The 21,624-nt window shown below is 34.2% G+C and overlaps 1 protein-coding gene across 11 annotated transcripts in view; it reads left to right on the forward strand.

Moving 5' to 3' along the window:
* Positions 1-21,266, forward strand: part of LOC145680250 (3-phosphoinositide-dependent protein kinase 1-like) — a 209,431-nt gene extending 188,165 nt beyond the window's left edge. For all 11 annotated transcript variants that reach the window (XM_081750589.1, XM_081750591.1, XM_081750592.1 and 8 more), the window contains 2 exons: positions 2,615-2,767; positions 6,055-21,266. In XM_081750589.1, the coding sequence (XP_081606715.1) occupies positions 2,615-2,767; positions 6,055-6,156 (255 nt within the window). In that variant the 3' untranslated portion in view covers positions 6,157-21,266. The remainder of the gene's footprint in view (positions 1-2,614; positions 2,768-6,054) is intronic.
* Positions 21,267-21,624: the final 358 nt, after the last annotated feature.

Consider the following 21,624-nt stretch of genomic DNA (forward strand, 5'->3'; position numbering starts at 1 on the left):
AAATTAAAATACCGCTAATTTTACAGTAATTATGTGATATCTTCAAATAGATAAAAGATAATCGAAATGTGGAATAAGAGCGCCCTAGACAATATTATTTTACCTGAGAAACCGTTATCACGACTCACTTATCTGCTTTCGATTTCGAGCCATTTTGAAAATCGGCATTTATTTTCGTGTTTCTAAACAGCTGAGAACGGAAAGCCGCTAGGTGACTTGTGATAACGGTACCTCACGCAAAATAATATTGTCTAGGGCGCTCTTGTTCCATATTTCAATTATCTTTTATATATTTGAAGATATCACATAATTACTGTAAAATTAGCGGTATTTTAATTTTGCCGGGATGAAGACTCTTAACAGTGTTTGGTGATACTGAATACATATACAACAATGTACCAAATTCACAAGAATATGAGGTAACTCAAAATAGTGGCCTCTCGAAAAATTGAAATACTCAATAGCATTTTTAACAACTGTCCAAGTTTTTTTAAACCAAAATTAGATTTTTTTTATCATATCCAAAATTAAGGGAGTTATAAAGTTCTAAAATTTTCCAACGGCCTCCATTTTGAAACAGTATGACGGATTGGATTCGATATTTGTAATATGAATGAACTGACCAAATTTGGTTTCAATCCATTCGCTTTTAGGGAAGTTACTGTATCTACTATATCTAACAAATGGATTCTACTATTATAGAAATAAACAGATATCGTGAGATTCCGCAATACGTATATTAAAAATCCTGCACAAGCTTATTACAAACCAGAAATTATAACGGGATCGCTGATAAGAGGATGTGATAAAATGGCGTCGTGATAGGAATTAGTTTGAGAACCACTGCTATAGGCATTATATCCAATTACAGTATCCTAAGCTATAATGAACAATTACATAATTAACAGCTTTGTTTATAATCCCTTTGCAATGTTGATATATATATATATATATATATATATATATATATATATATATTCTATTGTAAGAAAGCCGGAAACAATTATCTTCACTGTTATCCTATATAAGAATTTGCACTTTCCTCAACAGCATTGTGAAAAATATAATTCGACTGTTAATATGTATTATAATTCGAATTATATTTTTCGTAATGCTGTTGAGAGAAGTACAAATTCTCCATGTAAGAAAATAGCGAAGATAATTGTTTCTGGCTTTCTTAAAATAGAAAATGTGTCTTTAACCTACTTCGAGAAGGGAGAAGGTTCTCAATTTGACCTGAATATCAGGAGGTTGTTCTCAATTCGACTCGTATGTAAGGAAGAGTGTTCACATATTTAGTGCGCCCGTACCAGATACCAGGCATACCTTTCTTCCCTTTGGGTCTCCCATGTTTGACTTGCTTTCATTGACGTTACCTTTTAACTGTCAAGACAACAACCAGTATCACCAACAACAACAAAAGAATAGTCATTAACAACTTATCATTTAATTGCACTGTGTTCGAAACGAAAGTGGAGGAAGCGCAGTCAGTGACACTAATTGAAAATCTAATTGAACGGGAAGCTCCTCGTGGCTAAGCGGTTAGCGTACGCGCCTTTGGCGTGGGAGACCCGAGTTTGATTCCCGGCGGGAGCTCATGTGGTTCGGATTCCACGTTAATCAGTTGGTCCACGTCTCATATAGCCTCGCTGCTGAAAGGGACGCTAAACTAAAATCAATTAAACTGTAATTGAACGTGCTTTCCTTGCTGGTCAAGTGGCTGACATGTGGTCTTTGGTTAGATTCCCGGTGGAAAAGCACAAGAAAAATTTCAATCATTCACTTTCATTAATCATCCGTCACCTTTCACCCTAAAGGGCGTTAAATTCAACATTTCCAGTTGAATGTTTTTGGGAACTTAATATACACTCATGAGCAATTGAATTAGAGGTACATGGCTAACAGCGTGTAACACTCCCTTTTGCCTTGTTGACGGCGGCGTAGTATGGATTTCACAAGACACCGGATGATTGGGAAGTCATACTGATATATGATTGCTGCACAGCCTCTCACAATCCACGAAGATTGGCTGAACCAGAGTCCAGTTCGCACATATCCCTCTCAATAGAATCCATGGCATTCCAGATATGCTCAATAGGATTGAGATCTAGACTCCTCGGAGGCTAAGCTAGCGTCTTCACATTCATGGAGTGTTTATCGAACCAGTCAGCAACAATTCGGGAGCGATGGGCTGGAGTATTGTCTTGCTGTAAATACAGATCGCCTGCAGGGTGCTGGAGACTAATAAAGTGATGAACACGATCTGCGAGTAGGTTCTTTTAACATTCGCCGGTAACGAAGGTTCTCAGATGCACCAGAGATCTCATTTCATACCACGTGAATGGCCCCCACGATACGATTATACCATCGTCACCGATCTGAACTGTATCCTGCTGCCAAGTGGGATCCGTTGCCTCATGTAGTTGATCGTACTCGGCCATCGACGTATACCAACAGATATAGGCATATAACTTCCGAGGTTTGAACGATTTCTAAACGCTTTTTTAAATAAATCATTAGTTCAGTCATGTTAAATATCTAGACTATATTCGCAAAATGTTGCTTGTACGTTCTTTTCTTAATTTTAGTTAATGTGATCTGTATTTTTCCTTAGGGTTTGTTTGCTAGAAGAAGAATGTTACTATTAACACTGGGTCCCCATTTGTATTACGTTGATCCTGTAAATATGGTATTAAAAGGAGAAATTCCTTGGAGTCCTGAGCTAAGAGTAGAACCCAAGAACTTCAAGATATTTTTTGTACATACTGTAAGTATTGTCACGTTATTTCAGATATTATACCACTTTCTTATGATACTTATTAGTTTCAGTACGGAAATTACGTCTGTTTTAGACCAAAACACTTATTGTAGGATTTCTTGTATAAAATTTTCGTGTACAAACAAGAGCTGAATGGTAGCAGAAAACGAATTTTTACTACATACATGACTTACTCAAACTCAAGCTACACGCTATAATATTTACAATTATTATCCTTTTTTTATTTATTTTTTTAAAATTGATGTATAAAGGTCATTTATGTTTTTAATTGATATCAACCAAAGTCTTCAAACAATAGATCTTTTTAGTGTGTAAACATTCAAGTGATGACAATGGGCTTGTCACCTTCTGGTAGGCCTAAAGCGAATTACTTATCGAATATATCGAACATGTGTAAATCGCTAGTTCCTCTACCTAAATATGTATATGGAGCAAGTTATGAAAAATAATAGAAAGAAATACATATATTCACGAATGGCAATTGCAATGAAAATTTAAACCAAAAATACACGAAAAGAGAAAACTTAATGTCAGTTTGTTGCGATTAGTTAATCAAACAGGGTGTTTATCGGTCACGAAATCAGGAAACGGTCATGAAAGTCACGAAATTCAGCTTTTTTTTTTTTTTTTTTTTTTTTTTTTTTCTACAAATATAAGTGCAGACTGGAAAATTTTGTTCTGTCAAAATTCACACCAAAAATGTCTATGATCGGCTTTAGACACTACCAATCGCAAGCAAAGCACACTTCTATCGCATGCATGAAAATTCAACCAAATTCGCTCTTGAGAATGTTACGAAAGTTTATGGTTTGGTAAAGAAAAAGTCAGGAAATTTCATTTTGGAATTTTATTAGACACCCTGAATCAAAAGTTATGAATCACTCAGCCAGCAAAAACAGAGAAACATAATTGGCGGTGATTTTGCTGCTGCTACTACGAAAAAGTTTAGCGATAGAAACATACCTCTATAGTCATACACATACACATCATGCTAAATTTGCAAATGTCAGTTGCTTTTTTTTTAAATAGAGTTCGTGATGTTTCGTGTAATTTGGGACAAGCAGCAACCTTAGATTGCAAACATCCGCAATAGTTATGGCGACAAAGCTATTTAAAACCTCATTACAAAATCTTTTATGTTAATATGTACTCGGCATTTTCAGCTGCATGTCTACTACGAGAAATCGTTTGATAATTCTTTTTTCGTCTGAAACTGATTTTGAAGTAGTTGTTTAATGATAAATTTAACCTTCCGCTAGGCATGTTGAAAAAATTACAATAGTAGACACTTGGAGTCTTTTGAAATCCTAGATAATTTTAATGTGTGTGTGTTTTATTCCATGAACATAAATATTTTTGTTTAATATTTTATTCTCACAGGACTTTTTTTTTTTTAATTTATTTTCATTTTAAAAATTAAATTAAGCAGTGGCGTAGCCACGAATAAGTAAAGGAGGTTGAGTTTCTGTTTGAAATTTTTAATGCTCGTAAACTTTTGTGTGATTTATGATTTATTTTTTTATGTGTATATTTTTAGTTTAATGACAATAATATTGACACTAGTGACATAACATATTGTTGCAGTGGTATATCAGCGAATCGGTGAAAGATATCATCTAAGTTACTGTTAGTTTTTAATACAATTTTAATGTTCCTGTACAGATGTAAGGAACATTTTCTTGCATAAACCGGTGAACTAGCTTTACGGACTTCATGATTGATACGTGTCTGCAATTTTGCATTATGTATATTTTTGTGTATTTGAGGTATATGTAAATATTGTTACATGTACATAAAGTACTAATTATTCGTATAATACTGTATTAATATTATAACAAAGACTGCTACAATCAAATTATTGTTATACGTGTTCATGTATCTTCATTTTGCCTCTTACACTCATTGCTTTCGTGTGCACTGTGCACGTTACTACAGTTTCTGAATGCAGGTTAGCATGATACGTATCTGGACAAATGTCTCTAAATTATGTTTTTTTGTACTTAAATCAGCCTATAACAAAATATAAAACCAAGTGAAGGAACCTCTTTCTATAGCATTCAATAGTCAATATTCATTCACATAAATACCATCGTTGTTTGAATTGTCTTTTAGCTTTTAATGGTTTTAAAATTTTAATTGTTTCTTTATTGCGATTTAATTCTATTAAAATTAGGATTAGATTTAATATTTTATATTTGCTACATTTTGGATACTGTTCTGAATACCATAGGTGAACGCAAGGCTTACGCGACAATTGCAGAATAACATTCCGTAAATAAATGTGAAAATATACTATACTGAAATTCGAAAATGTTTTGAATAATGTTTCTGTATCATTAATTCTTTGTTAAAATAATGATGCACAGTTATTTTCAAAAATCCTGGCTTTCTCCCTCTTATTTCCGAGCCTTACTTCGGACACTTAAGAAGTCCCATCATGGCGAAATGAAAATACTGCTAAACTTACAGTAATTACGTGATATCTTTAAATACGGTTGATAAAAGATAATCGAAAAGTGGAACAAGAGCTCGCTAGACAATATTATTTTACATGAGATACCGTTATCACGACTCACTTATCTGCTTTCTATTTCCAGCCATTTAGAAAATTGGCATTTATTTTCGCGTTTATAAATGGCTTCAAACGGATAGCTACTACGTGACTCGTGATAACGATATCTCATGCAAAATAATATTGTCTAGCGCGCTCTTGTTCCACATTTCGATTATCTTTTATCTATTTGAAGATATCACATAATTACTGTAAAATTAGCGGTATTTTAATTTCGCAGTGATCCGGCCTCTTAATACTTGAGCTTAAAATATAAAGATCTCAGTTACAGATGACTCATTCATGTGATTCAATTTCCAATATCTGTCGATGGCTCAGGGGAGCGTAAAAATGAAATAAAGTGAAATGTTAGTTAACGCCGTGCCCTTAATTATATTTCATTGGTTTCCGAAGCAGAACTGAAGATAAATGTTCTGGTGGCCTAGCGGTTCTATTTAGTACTATCCTCGGATCAACATTTCTCATATTCTAAAATGCCCTCTAGTAGAAAAATCACTATTCCACAACTGAGCTAGTATTGCATAACTGGTTAACAAGGAGTCTGTATCTACAAATATGAAAATTTGGGAGTCATTTCCGTTGCATGATTAGGACAAAATAATACTTAGTTTTAAAATTATAGGATTTTAAAACTTGGTGGATCATTTGTAATAACTTTATTCATTATTATGTTGTTTCTTACAAAATATAATTTCTTTTTCAGCCTAATCGAACGTACTACTTAGAAGATCCAGAGGGTTATGCCCTTGAATGGTGCAAAGCAATTGATGAAGTACGGAAACATACGTACGGTGTATCATCGTAGAACTTAGGGCCTGGGGGATTCTGTCCCCCAGAATTAAAGTTTAAAAAGACTGCATTTTAAACTAGTTGCTGTGAATTTGAAGACAGTTTATTATTATTATTACTAATTTTTTTTCGTGAATGTGCAAGAGAAACTGTGAATGCTTTGTGCGCTTATATCTTTTGTTTTTTTTTCTTGTGTAGGTGAAGTATTTATTGTGTTGACAGTGCAATTTCTGAAGGATCTAGAACTACTATAAACAAATAAACCAATTATAAAAACAGTATAATCATAATACCGTTGAAAGGATAAATTTGTCTGAAAAAAACATACTGTGAAGTGGAGACAGAATTCTTATTTTGCTTTTTTTCTCCGGAAGTGTACTGTTCTTTAGAATGCTTATGCGCACTTTGTATTGCGATGTTGATAACGCGCGCGTGTGTGTATGTATGTATGTATGTGTGCAAGATGCAATATTCATGCTGTGCATAACATCATTTTGCAATAATGGTGTGGAAAAGGAGAGAAGAGGCAGAGAAACATATCTGAAATTAGACAGATTAATAGTGTTTCCAACAGAAATGACGTGTTAGGCGTCTGAAGAATTGAAGCATAATAATTGTTATACTGAAGTGAATCGAAAGCTTATCTACATGACAAGACTGTTTTAAAGTTTGTTTTTATTTGATTTATTATTTTCTTTGTTCATTTTTTTTAATGGTTCGCATTCTTGTAATAAAAAGAAGAATCAGTGTTGCTATAAAGTTGCAAATAATCACTAAAGTTCATAATTGACTTTGATTTAAAATATTATTTTATGTTTGCACTGCTTATTTACTGCAACATAATTTCGTGGAGCTTTTTGTTTCTTTTTTTTTTCATATTTGACAGTTGTAACCTTGTAAATAAGTGATTTTTTTTTTTAAAAAAAGGGAAATTTATTTCTTGTTCATGAAGTTTAAAAACTTTTGTTCTGACTGAATCTCTTAAGGGGCCCCAGCACGGCGAAATTAAAATACCGCTAATTTTATAGTAATTATCTGATATCTTCAAATAGATAAAAGATAATCGAAAAACGGAACAAGAGCTCGCTAGACAATATTATTTTACATGAGATACCGTTATCACGACTCACTTATCTGCTTTCGATTTCCAGCCATTTAGAAAATCGGTATTTATTTTTGCGTTTTTAAATGGTTGCAAACGGAAAGCTACTAAGTGACTCGTGATAACGGTACCTTATGCAAAATAATATTGTCTAGCACGCTCTTGTTCCACATTTCGATTGTGTTTTATCTATTTGAATATATCACATAATTACTGTAAAATTAGCAGTATTTTAATTTTGCAGTGATTTTAGGCCTCTTAAATTGTTGATAAACAATACCTTACAATAATATGCCTATTGGAGACTAAATCCATTCCATTCTGTTTGAAAACCAAAATTTTGTTGAGATATAGTTAAATTGCTCCAAAAATAATATATATATATATGTAAATTTTTTGTTATAAATAAAATTTAAAATTTCATTCTTAGTATGCAAATCTATTGGAAAGTTAACATAAGAATACTTAAAAACAGAATTAATTCATGTTAAACATACAGTGCAAGGCAGATTTGAAATTCGAATGCGAAATAACACTACTATTGAATATAATAAGTACTGCATATAAGCTTCAAGCTATTTAAGAAGGGAAAGGCGGTAACGTAATTTCATGTAATGTGTAAAAAATAAATTTATTTCGTACATTTTCTGTGTGACTTCTAGTTCGATGCAATATTAATTTTGTGTTAATTTGTGATAAAAACTAATCAAATCTGCATTTAGAAACGTTGTCACTTACTAAGAAGTCCGCATGCTAATTAATTCCCTAATAGTAGACTTCACTATACATTTGCTTATAGCAAATACATTAATTTATTTACTGTTCATAACGGTTAATTGGATTGCTTTAGTTACCGTATTTACGCAAATCTAAGACGCACTTTTTTGTCAATTTTTTGCCTCAAAATCAAGTTGCGTCTTAGATTTGATTTACGCAAATTTAGGCCAGATTAGATCGAGCTTTGCCAAAAATTGCTACATACTGGTATAATATAAAACTGACGCAAGCAAATATTGTACCGTAATTACATTAGGAAAAAAAAAATACCAGCAGATGCACATGAATGTACCGTAAATTCCAGCAGTAAGTTCAATGTTTCTTTAATTTCTCATAACATTATTTGTTTTCCATGTTTATTATTATTATTATTATTATTATTTCATTCTTTAAAATCAATGCAGTGTAGTTTTTTTTAATTTTCGCCAGAGTGCGTCTTACTTTTGAGGGCGTCTTAGATTCGCGCAAATACGGTAGTTCATACTTAAGCAAACTGTACTTATTTTGTGAAAATCAAGCTCCAGAAGAAAAGCACGCATAATGGAACAGAAGAAATGCAATGTATGGTTTTGATTTTAAGTAATATTGAAGCATAAATACACCAAATTTACAACTCAAATACTGAGAAGATGGTATATTTGGTTGAAGTTAAGTAAAATGGTTAAATCATGGTAAAATACTTTATGTATAGCTTACGCTTCTGTAGATAAAAGTTGTTCTTGTTTTCCATTATAATAAAATAGTAGTGATTACGACGTAGAGGAAGAAGTTTTCTACAGGATGAAGTGCCTCGAATTGTTGTTAATGAAGTTTTGAATATTAATAAGACATTATTATTAATTTAATAATTAAAATAATAAAAATGTATTCGCCTAATACATTCTTAAGGACTGATTATATTAACGCTTCGTTGAGAAGATCCGTAAATTCAATGAAACAGAAAGTTGTATTAAATGTAAAAATGAAATGAATTGGAATGAAATATTTCAGTTTAACGTCTCACGATTTTGTATTTTAGGCTAAGGGAGACGGGTGATTAAGGCAAGTGAATAATAATGATAGAATTGGTGGAAGATAATGTGGGAGGAAACTGGAGTATCCCAAGAAAACCTACGGACACAGTGTAGTCCACCACAAGCCATAGTAAATGTAGTTGCTTCAGAAAATTGAGTACAGTTGTAAGCAAAAGTTCCAAACACCCGTAGACAAATTCTTTTGTCAGTAAAGTCTTGAGAAGTACGTCCGCTTAAGAAAGGTTCGTAAAATGGGACTCCAGTCAAAACGGACTTTCCTTCTGTCCGAAGTTATTAACCAAAAATATAAGTACAGTAGATTTAAAGTTCTATTGAAGCTTTCCTGGCGACGTATTGTGAACAGGTCTTCTTGGACTAGCAGCGAGGTAAATACTGTTATATCTGAGGGTTGACATCATCCACATCTTCAGGCGAATATGATGGAGCAATAGAGTGTATGGAATATATATTTCATGTATGTGTGATTGGACTTTTCTGATTGGTGGTTGAAATGGCGGCTGCTGATTGGTGCTTGAAATAGCGGGATATGATTGGTGTCCATGTTTGACTCAGTTGGAATCCTGTCTCTCTGTTAAGGTTCGTTTTTTCTTGTGTGATTGAACAGTTTCTTTTATCCTTCTGTCCCAGACTTAGAATAGTTTTTTTTTTTTTCTTCTTTCTTTCTTTCTTACGATTGTATGCATTTGCAAATATTCTTAAATACATTCGTAACTTTATTTTAAAGCTTGAAAAGTACAGTTGAGCATAGAATACAAGAAAAGTTAATTTCCATTGGCTTTTTTTTTATATGCAAAAGTTACAGAATGAAATATAATATCATATGAGGTCAGTCTCACTTAACATAAAGGTGAAATAGTTCCTTCAAAAATGCAACTAATATTAATAGCACAAAGTGATAGATACTGAAATCCAACAGATACTAGTTCAACAGTAACAAATTTTATTTGATGTTCATGTGTGGTAAATGTAGTCATTTGATTAAAATGTACTCAGAATCTTTCCTATGAATTTTAATGGTGGTGTTATTTGACGCTTATTAACCTGAGATCTCCTGGAATATGGAAAAACCGATAAAATTTTATACAATTTATTTTATCTGTAACTCAAATCCATAAATCTATCTTGGTAGAAGAGATGGTTCTCTAAGCTTATACTAAACATTACTCAAAATTAGCTCATTTAGTCACTGAAAAATGACAAAAGAGGTTAGTTAGCGACTGTAAAAATATTGTTTATTTTCCAGCGTGCAAATGTTTCACATTATCCCTGTTAATAATATTGTGAATGTGTAGTAGTTTTGCGTACCTTTTAAAGAGAAAATTTGTTTGAAAATCGAACTGAGAAAGGTGAAAGTTTTTATTTCGCACCTAGGAGGTTTCAAGTTCGAATCGTTGGGACGCTTATCTTGATTGAGATTTTTAGCTTAATTTCATCACATAGGGGTGTCTTTAATATGTATAACTATGAGCAACTTTCTTCCAGTATCCTTTCTCTTGTTTTCCTTTTTTTTTTTTTTTCTAACATTGTTGATAATAATACATAAAGCCATATGTGTCTTTAACTATGGGTAACTTTCTTCCAGTATCCTTTCTCTTGTTTCCCGTTGAAAATGGGTTTTTGTTTGTATTTCTAACATAGTTGATAATAATACATAAAGCCATATGTGTATTTACTTAAACACAAAACTGATTCATTGCGAAATATGTGGAAATACAAAGTCTAATAAGTGCATAGTGTTTGTTTAAAAACATGCTATAATCTATATATATTGTTAAAACAAAGAAAGTCCATGTATATATATATATATATATATATATATATATATATATATATATATATATATATATATATATATATATATATATGTTCTTTTTTCGTCGTACTTGTGCAGAGCAGTTTCAAGCTGCTGTTTATAAAACTGATTTGGCTAATAACGATGATTTGAACAAAACGCACGGGGTAGACTTCTAACTTTATTCAAATAGCCTGTACTTACATTCTACGGAGGGTAGTTGACGTGCAGCCTTATTATAATGCGTAGAAAAGATGTAATGGCTCTTCACTGAAGGCCAAGTTTGATAGTTTAAAAAAAATCTTTCGAATATGGGATAGATTACTATCTTCCAGCTATGCGGGTGCTAAAGTAATAAGAAATGTGTGCTGATTTTTTGGGGGGAGAGGGGGCGGAGGGTTTCCTTTGGGCATGTTAATTTGGTGGGTAACCAAAGATCAATCACTGTTTTTGATATGGAACTTCTGTTGTTCCCTCCGTCAGCCAGAGAGTACTAAAATATAATTTAGTGCCGTCTGTTGTAGCCAAATGTGGTAGGCAGCTTGAGCAGGCAGGAAATTAACATAATGTCCCAAATGTTGCCCAAATTAGTCAAAATCGTTAGCAGTGGAAATGATCAAAACTAAACTCTGTAGTATTATAGATCATGAGGGGTATGGTTGACCAGACGGCTTTACACCCAATATCGTCATTTCTGGCATTCTGAGTTGGAATTCGCTGTTAAAGGTAGCATTCCAGTTTCCTCACGATACTCTCTCATTAGAAATCAAACGCGCACCAACCATTACGCTAAACAAATAATTGAAAAAGCAATCATTTAAAAAAATATAATTATCAACAAAGTCGATGTAATATATATCGTTGCTAGTAACTTCGAGAGGATTGAATGGAATATTTGTGTAATTTAAAATAATTAAGTAACTCTTCATTTCGAAGCTTTTGAAGGAAGAAATTGTTTTTCTGTTGCCGACTGTATAATTTACTGTATAACACACATAATTGCCAAATTCGAGTTGATAATTCATCCAGAAGAGAAAGAAATTAGGAAATTACACAATAATAATAATAATAATAATAATAATAGCTAAAACAGTTTCATTCCCAAAGTACAAGTGCAATGTTTACATATATAATGGCTAAATAAGAATCATAAGTAGGGTCCATAAGCGCTCTGCTTGAAGTAAATTCTAGACCATTCACCCTAACGTAATTCTGTGAAGCCAGTAGGGCAGGAGTAGAATGATGGATACTTCATTCCTTTGTGGTTTAGAAACGATAATCAACAACGTGGGCATTAAGTGCCAGAGTAGAAGGTTTGAACGTTAGAATTAGGGATACATCTTCCGATTTAAAGCACTCTGATTTCCTATAATGTCAAGAAACCAGGCCGTGCACAGAGGATTTTCTTAACCCTTTTAGGACCATGGATAAAAATATTCTAAAAAAAAAAAAAAAATGAATTTTTGTATATGCTTAACTAATTAAGATGATACTCAGATCTCTATAGAAGATCCGCGGTGGCTCAGTGGTAGAGTGTTCACCTCTGGGGCATGAGGTTCTTGGTTCGATCCCAGCTCGCGCCAAGCGAACTTTGTAATGGACAGACACCGTATGCGTGGGTGGTTATCGGAAATCTCCCGTTCCCTCCCACTTTCTTCATTTGACCATTTCATCCTTTTCTCATCATCACCGTCTTCTTTAGCCTAGCTGGCATAACCGTGAGACGTAAAACTTAAAAGATTTCATTTAATTTTTTCCCAGATCCCGATCCAGAAAATATCATTTATGATTTGTCACTATTATCTTTGTACGTGGTTTCTTTACGGTTTAGGTAAGATTTAGTTGCATTTTTGTATAGTAGATTGAAGCAATGATCAGTGCTGCAACGTGGTTTCAGTGTGTAACTAACAGGAAATAGAGAAAACATTCAAAAATGTGATTTAATGGGGTAACACTGGGACACAAAACGGCCAATAATGATGTGTATCTTTATTACGACTCATCATACCACCATCATAAGTATTTTGCCATCACTATCACATGCCACAAATTTAAAAGGTTTCTTGTACTACGACCCTTAATTAATATCTTTGTCCTAAAATAGCTTCTTAATACTGTTCTTAACACTTCAGTTAACCTTATTCTCTCCTTCCCTATAATCTATCCATGATGCGTTGCAACAACAATAACAATATGCAATATTGTTACATGTTTTCGTAAATAAACCTGTTTCCATTTTTTTTTTTTTTTTCAATCAAATGCAGAATGACACTATGAGTTAATATTTGCTCTCAGATAATATTACTTCATATTTGATAAATTAAGGAAATAACTGATTTTATAGGGACTCATGTCCGCGTGGTCCCGGGTTCGATTTCCGGCCAGTGCTTCCACCCAGTGTTGTGAGGCAAACTGGGGAGTCACGTGGAAACAAGACCTGACGGCCACTAGATCTAGAAAGCTCCTGATGCGCCTATGCTCGCCGCTAGAGTGGGCGTAGTTCAGCCGATCGCTAGCAGATGGCGCTGGACCGTTACGTCAGGTGGTTTGGTTTTAACTAATTTTATATCACAAATTCTACTCGCGGACTAGGTAGTACAAACGGTAACGTATCAGCACGGTAAACTAGAGACCGGGTTTCGAATCTCGGTCCACTCGTGTATTTTTTTCACTCTGTGTGTGTCAATAGTATCTTGCTATATTTATTAGAAATGGCAATGGTAATTCATACAGCTAGAAATAAAACACTGGTTCTAATCAAACTTAATTTGCTTTATTTACTGCCATAATGGGATGAATAATACCAGCTATTACGAAAAGTAGATGAACATCAGATATAAAATGCATATTCACATGAAGGCAATGAAACATAATTAAGAACATATTACAGCCTTCATTTAAAGTACATATAAAATATCTAAATAACAGCCAAAAGTAAAGTTCATAATTATGTCTTTGAGAATTAAAGTTAGACTTATTAGAGAAACTAAAGTCTGTGAGACTCGCGACACAAACTGTTATGGTTGGCCAGATTACGTATGATCAGTTTCCATCGCAGGGAAATCTGGCTTTCAAAACCGAAGTTTAATACCTCCTAATGAAAGTATCTATCCAATTACCTCACGATTCTGGATCAACAGCTCCACCTCTACTGGGAATCTAACCCGAGCCACGTGCACTAGGGGGGGGGGAATTGAATATTTTTCCCAGGGGAGGGGGGAGTAAACTTCATCCATATACGTACTCAGTCATCAAACCTTATTATATCGAAGATGTGCTTGCAAGTTCGCCCATCAAATTCAGTTCTTGTAGTACTTTCCTCTACAAAATAAAAGTTGTTCTCATGACCATATAGTTATATGTATAATACGTCGCCATCTCACAGTGTTGCAGGTAACGTCCACACATAAAGTAATGCTTTTTTCCCCCTGAACAGGTATTTGGGAGGGGGGGGATTTTTAGTGTTGCCACAGAAAGAGTAACCAGATCGTGATTTTTTCCATAATGCATTGCACGGTGGGAGTGTAATTACGTAAAAAAAAAAAAAAAAAAAAAAAAGACGACATTGTAAGTGGGCGTGGCACTTTGGTTACAAAATATTAGGTCATTTTTACTTATGATTACGTAAAAGTAGATCATTTTTAATGGACGTAGCACTGATTACGAAAAACTAAATCATTTTTAAGGGGTGGGGGCACTTTGGTTACATAATATTATTTCTTATCTTCTATCCTCATGACCACTCAAAAAAATTCTTGAGGGAAAAGTCATCGCTGGCAGCAATGAAAATGTTCTCCAAAACGGATAATTTTTATCGGAGAGAAATCCCTTAAATCCCCGTCCCCGTCACTTCGCATACTCACACGCATTAATCATTTGGTTACACAGTTACAGCAAACAGGACCTAAAATAAATAAATATACATAAAAAGTGCTGAGAGCAAGGAATGTAATAATCAGATATTGTAATAATATATATTTTTTTCTTGTGGCGTATCGTTCTCAAAATATAATTCTATGTTAACTTATTGACTAACTAAAGTCATAATACCAGAATACATGTAGTACAGTCATTACCAAAGTTACGGTCTCCCCATGATGTACTTTTACACAATTACTCCGTCATGGAGAGAAGATAATTGTCTGTAAATCTCCGGCACTTATACCTGTAACAAAATTATTGCTAAAAAGATATGTTGAATGCAACAAGCTAGCCGTGACGTTAACGTTTGCATGATGCTAATGCAGGGATGCAAATAACCACTCACCCGGGGCGAGTGGTTTATTGGTGTGGGCGAGTTTTTAATACCACTAATAAAATACCGAAGGTAAGTAAGTTATTTCTATCATGGGATTTGGGCTAGTAGTTTTTTCTTGGGCTAGGGGGCGCGGTGGCTCAGTGGTAGAGCGTTCACCTCTGGTGCTTGGGGTCCCGGGTTCGATCCCAGCCCTCGCCAAGTGAACTTTGTGGTGGACAAACACCGTGCTCGTGAGTTTTCTCGGGGTTCTCCCGTTTCCTCCCACATTCTTCATTCCACCATTTCACTCAGCTCTCATCATCACCGTCTCCTTTAGCCTAACCGGCATAACCGTGGGACGTAAAACTCAAAGATTTCATTTCATTTTTTTTTCTTGGGCTAGTAAAATTTTGTTGCTTATTTGCATCCCTGTGCTAATGTTTTCCCAAATTTTCGAGGTACATGTTAACTTGTAGTGGCACTGTAATCTAATATGTTCAAGAATTTAATAATCGAAGGCATTATTGTTTTCTGTGTCTTAAATAAACTTATTGCGTAAAAAGGAAAACATTTACAGTTACATATGATTTTCAGTAAGATTTATTGAATACGCTTATAGAGCCTTTCTATTTGAACTGTGCCCCTTCTGGCGCTACTGTCGATGTGTGTTTTCCTGTACCTCCCTCGAAAGAGGAGAGACAAGTTGCTGCGGCCAAGATCTTTCAATTGTTTCATGCGGCAGCGTTGCCACAAGGAATTATTTCATGGACTTGGTTGTGCTGTCTTGTTACACGTTCTAAGTAGCCTACGATCTTCACACGTACAAGACCAAACGACTGAATGACAAATTGGCAACACAGCTGAAGTCATTCACTTCTTTCTCCTAAGCAAAGGGAGGGTTTCTTCCGTAAGAGGGTGGCAGGGGTGGGGCCGAATTATAGTTGGCATATTTTCCGAGGGTACACCTGAGATAGACAGGCTCTAGTTATTACAAATTCTGTTTGGAAGACAGCCAAGTAGTCATCATGACTGTGTAGATACGATGTTAGTTTTTCTCCAGATATTCACGTGATTTCTGCTCCCTTCAAAACGAACACGCCCTGAATCTCGGCATTTAGCTTACGTGAAATTTGTAAGTTGAAGTAGCCACTAGCGAATTAGAGAAGAAAATCCGATCTAAGGGTTATAAGGAAGTATGAGACTCATGCAATGGTCAATGAAACTTTGGTACATCTCATTATATAATTTTCAATGGAAATGTAATCTGTTGAAGCAACGGGAAGTAAAATTAACATGAGAGACGATTAGAACATAAAATTCGTAAGATTTGGTTGGGAACCGAGATCAGTCTTCCTGGAAGGCATTTTCAAGAATTCAGAAAGCCGAGACTTGAGGTGCAGTCACAATCCTACAGGAGACATAACGAAAACCATAAATAAATAAATTTTAAAAAGGAAAAAAGCGTTAAGACCTCTCATAAAACATTGCAGAACCGCTTACACAATAGGTTTGCGATGCAATTTTCAAGTAGGTAAATCTCATAGTACAGCTAAATGAAGAATTCATGTTAGTATTCATTGGAAAACCGGCACTGACGCTTAATTGTGGCCGCCGCGATGAGACAAGTGATTCCGCAGTACTTAACATCACTTCAGTCATCACAACCAGATGTTCTTATGTGAAGTAATACCAATTAGCATTTAACGAAGCAGAAATATAGTGTAAGAAAAACATTTGGATCAGTAGCTATTCATAAAAAGTGGCAGAAATTTTCCTAGAACCAAAAGTCGTTAAATCGTAGATATTGGTGGACAAGTGACATCACCATCGCGTGCTGAACTCTACCATGAATTCGATCGTCATAATATTGTTGAAGTATGGTGTATTGCTTTGTCCCCACTACTATACACGAAGACCGGATTTGCTATAATAATAATAAAAAAAAAGTCATCCCAAATCTCGGAAAAAGACGTGCAGCGACATAACTAGGGGGGAGAGGCAAACGGGGCTCGTGCTCCGGGCGCCGGATTGAAAGGGCGTAAAATTGGGCAAATATTTGGGGGAGCGTTTTAGTTTAGTTGGTCAGGAAGGCGCTAAAGCGAGTTCTTGCTCCGTTGACACTAGCGTATTTGCGTCGCTGGCATCGTGGCATACATCTGCGATGGTTATTTTGGTAATATTATTTGTGTAATAAAACACCTGTTTTATTCTTAAGCTTTAGGACTTTAGTATTTGCTTGCCAAATATGGTAATTGTCTGCTTGAAAAGCATCTTAATCGTTGAATTTGTACAGTTGAGAAATTTAGTTCAACTGCATTTACTACACATAATATCTACAGAAGCGTAAACAATAGTGCATTATATAAACAAACAAACATTATATTTAGAATTAAAACATTGGAATTAAGGTTGAACTGGAATGTAGTAAATAATATCAAAAATATTTTTTAAAGATGATTATTTAATAGTACAGTAGAGTTCCTAAAACTCGGCAGTCCGAATAACTTGGCCACACCCTGACAAGGCGAAAAAAAAAAAAAAACGCGCGCAGACCCGTTCAAGGTCATTGCCCTTGTGCGTGTCCTCCTCTCTTCTCGCATACCTTTTTCTCGCGTCACACTCTCACTCTTTCACGTGTCTGGCGTCGGCGCGCGCTCAGCCGTTGTTGACCTGCAACCTTTGCCAAGGTTAGTCGATTTCTTAAGGGTATATTTGGGCAGTTTATTCTCTGGTGTATTCTCAAGTAACCAATACATAGAAGTACAGTACTGTATTTTCTGAGGAAACACCCGTACTTATTCTTTTTAAACCCTATTCCTTATAACCCGACATTTTCACAAATTCGGCCAACCTGAGGTCTACATTAGGCCGAATTTTCGGTACTCTACTGTATATGTGACTACATTAACGAATCTTAGCCGTTTAGAATAACCATGACAATTCTTAAAGTAATCTACTTCAATAATAGTACAAAAAGGATCACAATTTCACTAGTGTCCAGGTTATATTAAGTTTTCGCTCGGATAAAGTGTTCTTCTTTTTTAAAAAAATAATACTAAAAATGTTAGTTAAATATTATTGCTTTGATATGTGTTCTAGTGTTTCGCAAAATACATTAGTTTCTTGTATGTTTCAATACCTGTACTTACAACTTCATTGCTGCCATTACATATAATAATAATAATAATAGTAATAGTAATAGTAATAATAATAAAAGACGTAATGCTTGTATATGCAACTATTTTTTATCACTTAGCAGTGCATAATTTCATAAACTAGATAGATATATATATAAATATATATATGTATAAGTAGATTTTTTTTTTCATAATATTTCAGAGTCTTTACTATTATATAAAATAATATTTGTGTACGTAAGTTATCTTTGTTCGCTGTAGAATATTTTTCCTTCTTGAATGCTTACAACTGTAAAATTTAGTGCAAGTATCTTTAGAAAAGTAATAATATTCACAATGATGATAATATTAATTTGTTTTTTCTTCTCCGTAGACTGAGTTCAAATATATATATCTATATATATGTTATATAAACAAACGGCAGTACCTGTAAATGCTAGTTCATAGACAAGTCTGAACCTGTACCATTAATTTATTGAGACATAATTTTTTGAAGTGTCCTTGTTGTTTTTTTGTGGGGATTCTTTAAGAAAGGGGAAATATATATATATATATAATGTGCAAACGTAATATATTTTTTGTCTTTCATAAATAAGTGTATACGGTTTTTTATATAATATGAACAAGTGTTTTAATGAGCGTAATGGGTTCTGAGTTTAAAATGTTAGAATTAACTTTTTTTTCTGTTCTCTTACTTCGATCAGACACACACCTGTCCACTCCAGTATTTTCTAATCCATGTTGTTAATATTGCATAATAACATGTTACTGTTAATAAACATAAAAATATACAAGATATTTCGAAAATAAAGGGTAAAATTTTAGAAATGTATTCCTGATACGTGCGATAGGTAATAAGGCACAATGTTGTGAGTTTTACAAATTAACAATGTAAATCCGGAAAGGTTTAGTTTCAGAGGTTTTATTTTGGGGGAGGGGGGATATTGACATTTCCCGTACTTTTTAATCATTGACACCTCTGTGACCCCTTAATTATTGACAATATATGTTGTATATGTTCTCCATGCAACTGTATAAAATAGAAATATTAAGAGCAAACAAAATCAGTTTGCTCGTTACTCGATTCTGGCAATACTGTAAGTAAGGAAATCTCAAATAACAATAGTATTTTGTCAGAACATTAACCGAAAACATCCAAAACGTTTTGAAATATATCAAGTATGTTAGGAAGAGAGAGAGCGTCATAATAGAAAAACCTGAGACAAGTATTTCTGAAATTTATTTTCAATATTAGATCTAATATAACCATGTATGCCTAGGAGATCAAAAGGGAAAACTATTCTATGTTGCTTTTCAATTAGGAGGTGAAGTCTTTAGGATTGGACAAAATATTGTAAAGGATTTAATATGGCCGACCACACTTATTCTTCTTTTTTGCTTCTATACGCTGGAGCCGGTGCCATCTTCCAATAATCCCTTTCTTGGAGACGAGATGATATAAGGAATGGCCTATGCTGTGATGATTGACCTTGCATGATTGAGTCTACACTCACAAACTGCACTGTATCCAAGCCTGTTAAAAGTAGATCTCGTGGTTCGGAAGCCATGTTAAGAATAGATCTCGCCCTTCGTAACGTCGGTGCTACATGGAATGCGAAATGTAAAAGCTCTTTAATTCTATGTACTGAGGATAAGGATGGCAATCCCAAGAGCTTTATTTTAAAAAAAAAAAAAAATAATCTGAGTATTTTTATTTTAACTAGTATATGAGTACCCTAGGGGACACCGTAGTTGAGTGGTCACAGCCTTGGATTCATGTCCGCGTGGTCCCGAGTTCGATTCCTGGCCAGTGCTTCCCCAATTTTCGGCGTCCGCTGACCACGCGTTCGTCCCTAGGCTTGACGTAGTTCCACCAATCACTAACAGATGGCGTAGAGTGGCTCAGGCTCACAAATCGGGCCGTTATGCCAAGTGGTCTGGCTTGGTATATGAGTACCCTCTACTTTCACTTCGATGTATAATAAATAAATTCAGAATAACTTGACTTCGAATTAATATTTTTATTAATTTTTATACTACACTATTAGTGTATTCTCTGATACGGATAATTAACCAAATTAATTTCTAAGACAAGCATAATACGTAGCACTCGCTGAGTTTGTGGACTATATATAAGCTTGAACTAAGATATCAGTGATTTTGATGTTATCAAGTAGGGTGTTCAGGAACGTGTTTGGAAGCGAGATGGATTTCTCCTTCAGCCACTATCCCCAGAAAACTTGTTTTGTCAAAAAAATCGGTGACTCAATACCGACCCATATTTTGCTTAAACATTTCCGGACCCATATTATCAGAATTTTTATCTACGAGTCAGGACATTTCTAAAGTTTGCCATATATTCTTGAAATATCATGTAAAAAGAGCCTACCAAGACATGCATATAAAAAGAATATTTCAGCAAGTACTACTATGCATCATCAGGTAGTTAAAAATTAATAATAAATAATAAAGGAAAATAAAGGGCTTATGGATAAGATATCATGTATGTCTAGAAGGTGCACTGGTAAGAGAGAACAATCCCTAAGCCTCTTTCTACTGAAGGATTTTTAAGAAACAAATGAAGCCTAATACAATTTGGACGAACGACCGGGTAGGCTTTATATGTCTTTTATATTCCGTATTTATTTGATTTGATTTTTTGAAGGTAAAGAAATTCAAGGTAACTTTCGACTGTCATTAGTAATATTTTCTATGCTTTACCATTAGTGTATTCTCTGATACGCATAAGGGTTTCTAAATGAGTGTTGAAACTCTTTAGATAACTTGCTTTTTATTAGTGTATGAAATATTCTGAACAAAACTTAGGATGATTGATATGTTACTTTGTCTGTTATAATCAACTTGTTGATGAGAAGTGTATTTATATTGGGATTTGTAAAATAATAATAATGAGATGCTGTGTTGTTATTCAAAAGGGAAATATTGTATACCGACAGACCAGGTAATCCGATATGGAACGAACTATTTCTTCAGTATTGGGAAATACGTATTTCTTTCTGAATTATAATAAAATATATTCAACTATAGTATATTGAGTTTTTTCTCCTTTTTTAATATTTACTTTCCTAGTATTCTAATCTTTTTTGTCTCCATAATAGATGCTAGATGCTATTGCAGAAAAACGCATTTACCACACACGTTCAGGAGATATACTGCTTGATCTCAATACCACGATATTCTTTGTGACATAGTACTACTATGTTACATATATATATTATTAACTCCATATATAGCACTTGACCAATTTCTTCCTTAGTTCAAGTGCTATATATGGAGTATTGGCCTTTACGGTGCAGAGACTTGGAGATTACGAAAGTTAGAGAAGAAATATTTAAAAAGCTTTCAAATATGGTTTTGCAGGAAGATGAAGATAAAATGGACAGA

This window comes from Thermobia domestica, chromosome 3 (assembly GCF_964235325.1).
Source record: "Thermobia domestica chromosome 3, izTheDome1.hap1.1, whole genome shotgun sequence".
Lineage (NCBI taxonomy): Eukaryota > Metazoa > Arthropoda > Insecta > Zygentoma > Lepismatidae > Thermobia > Thermobia domestica.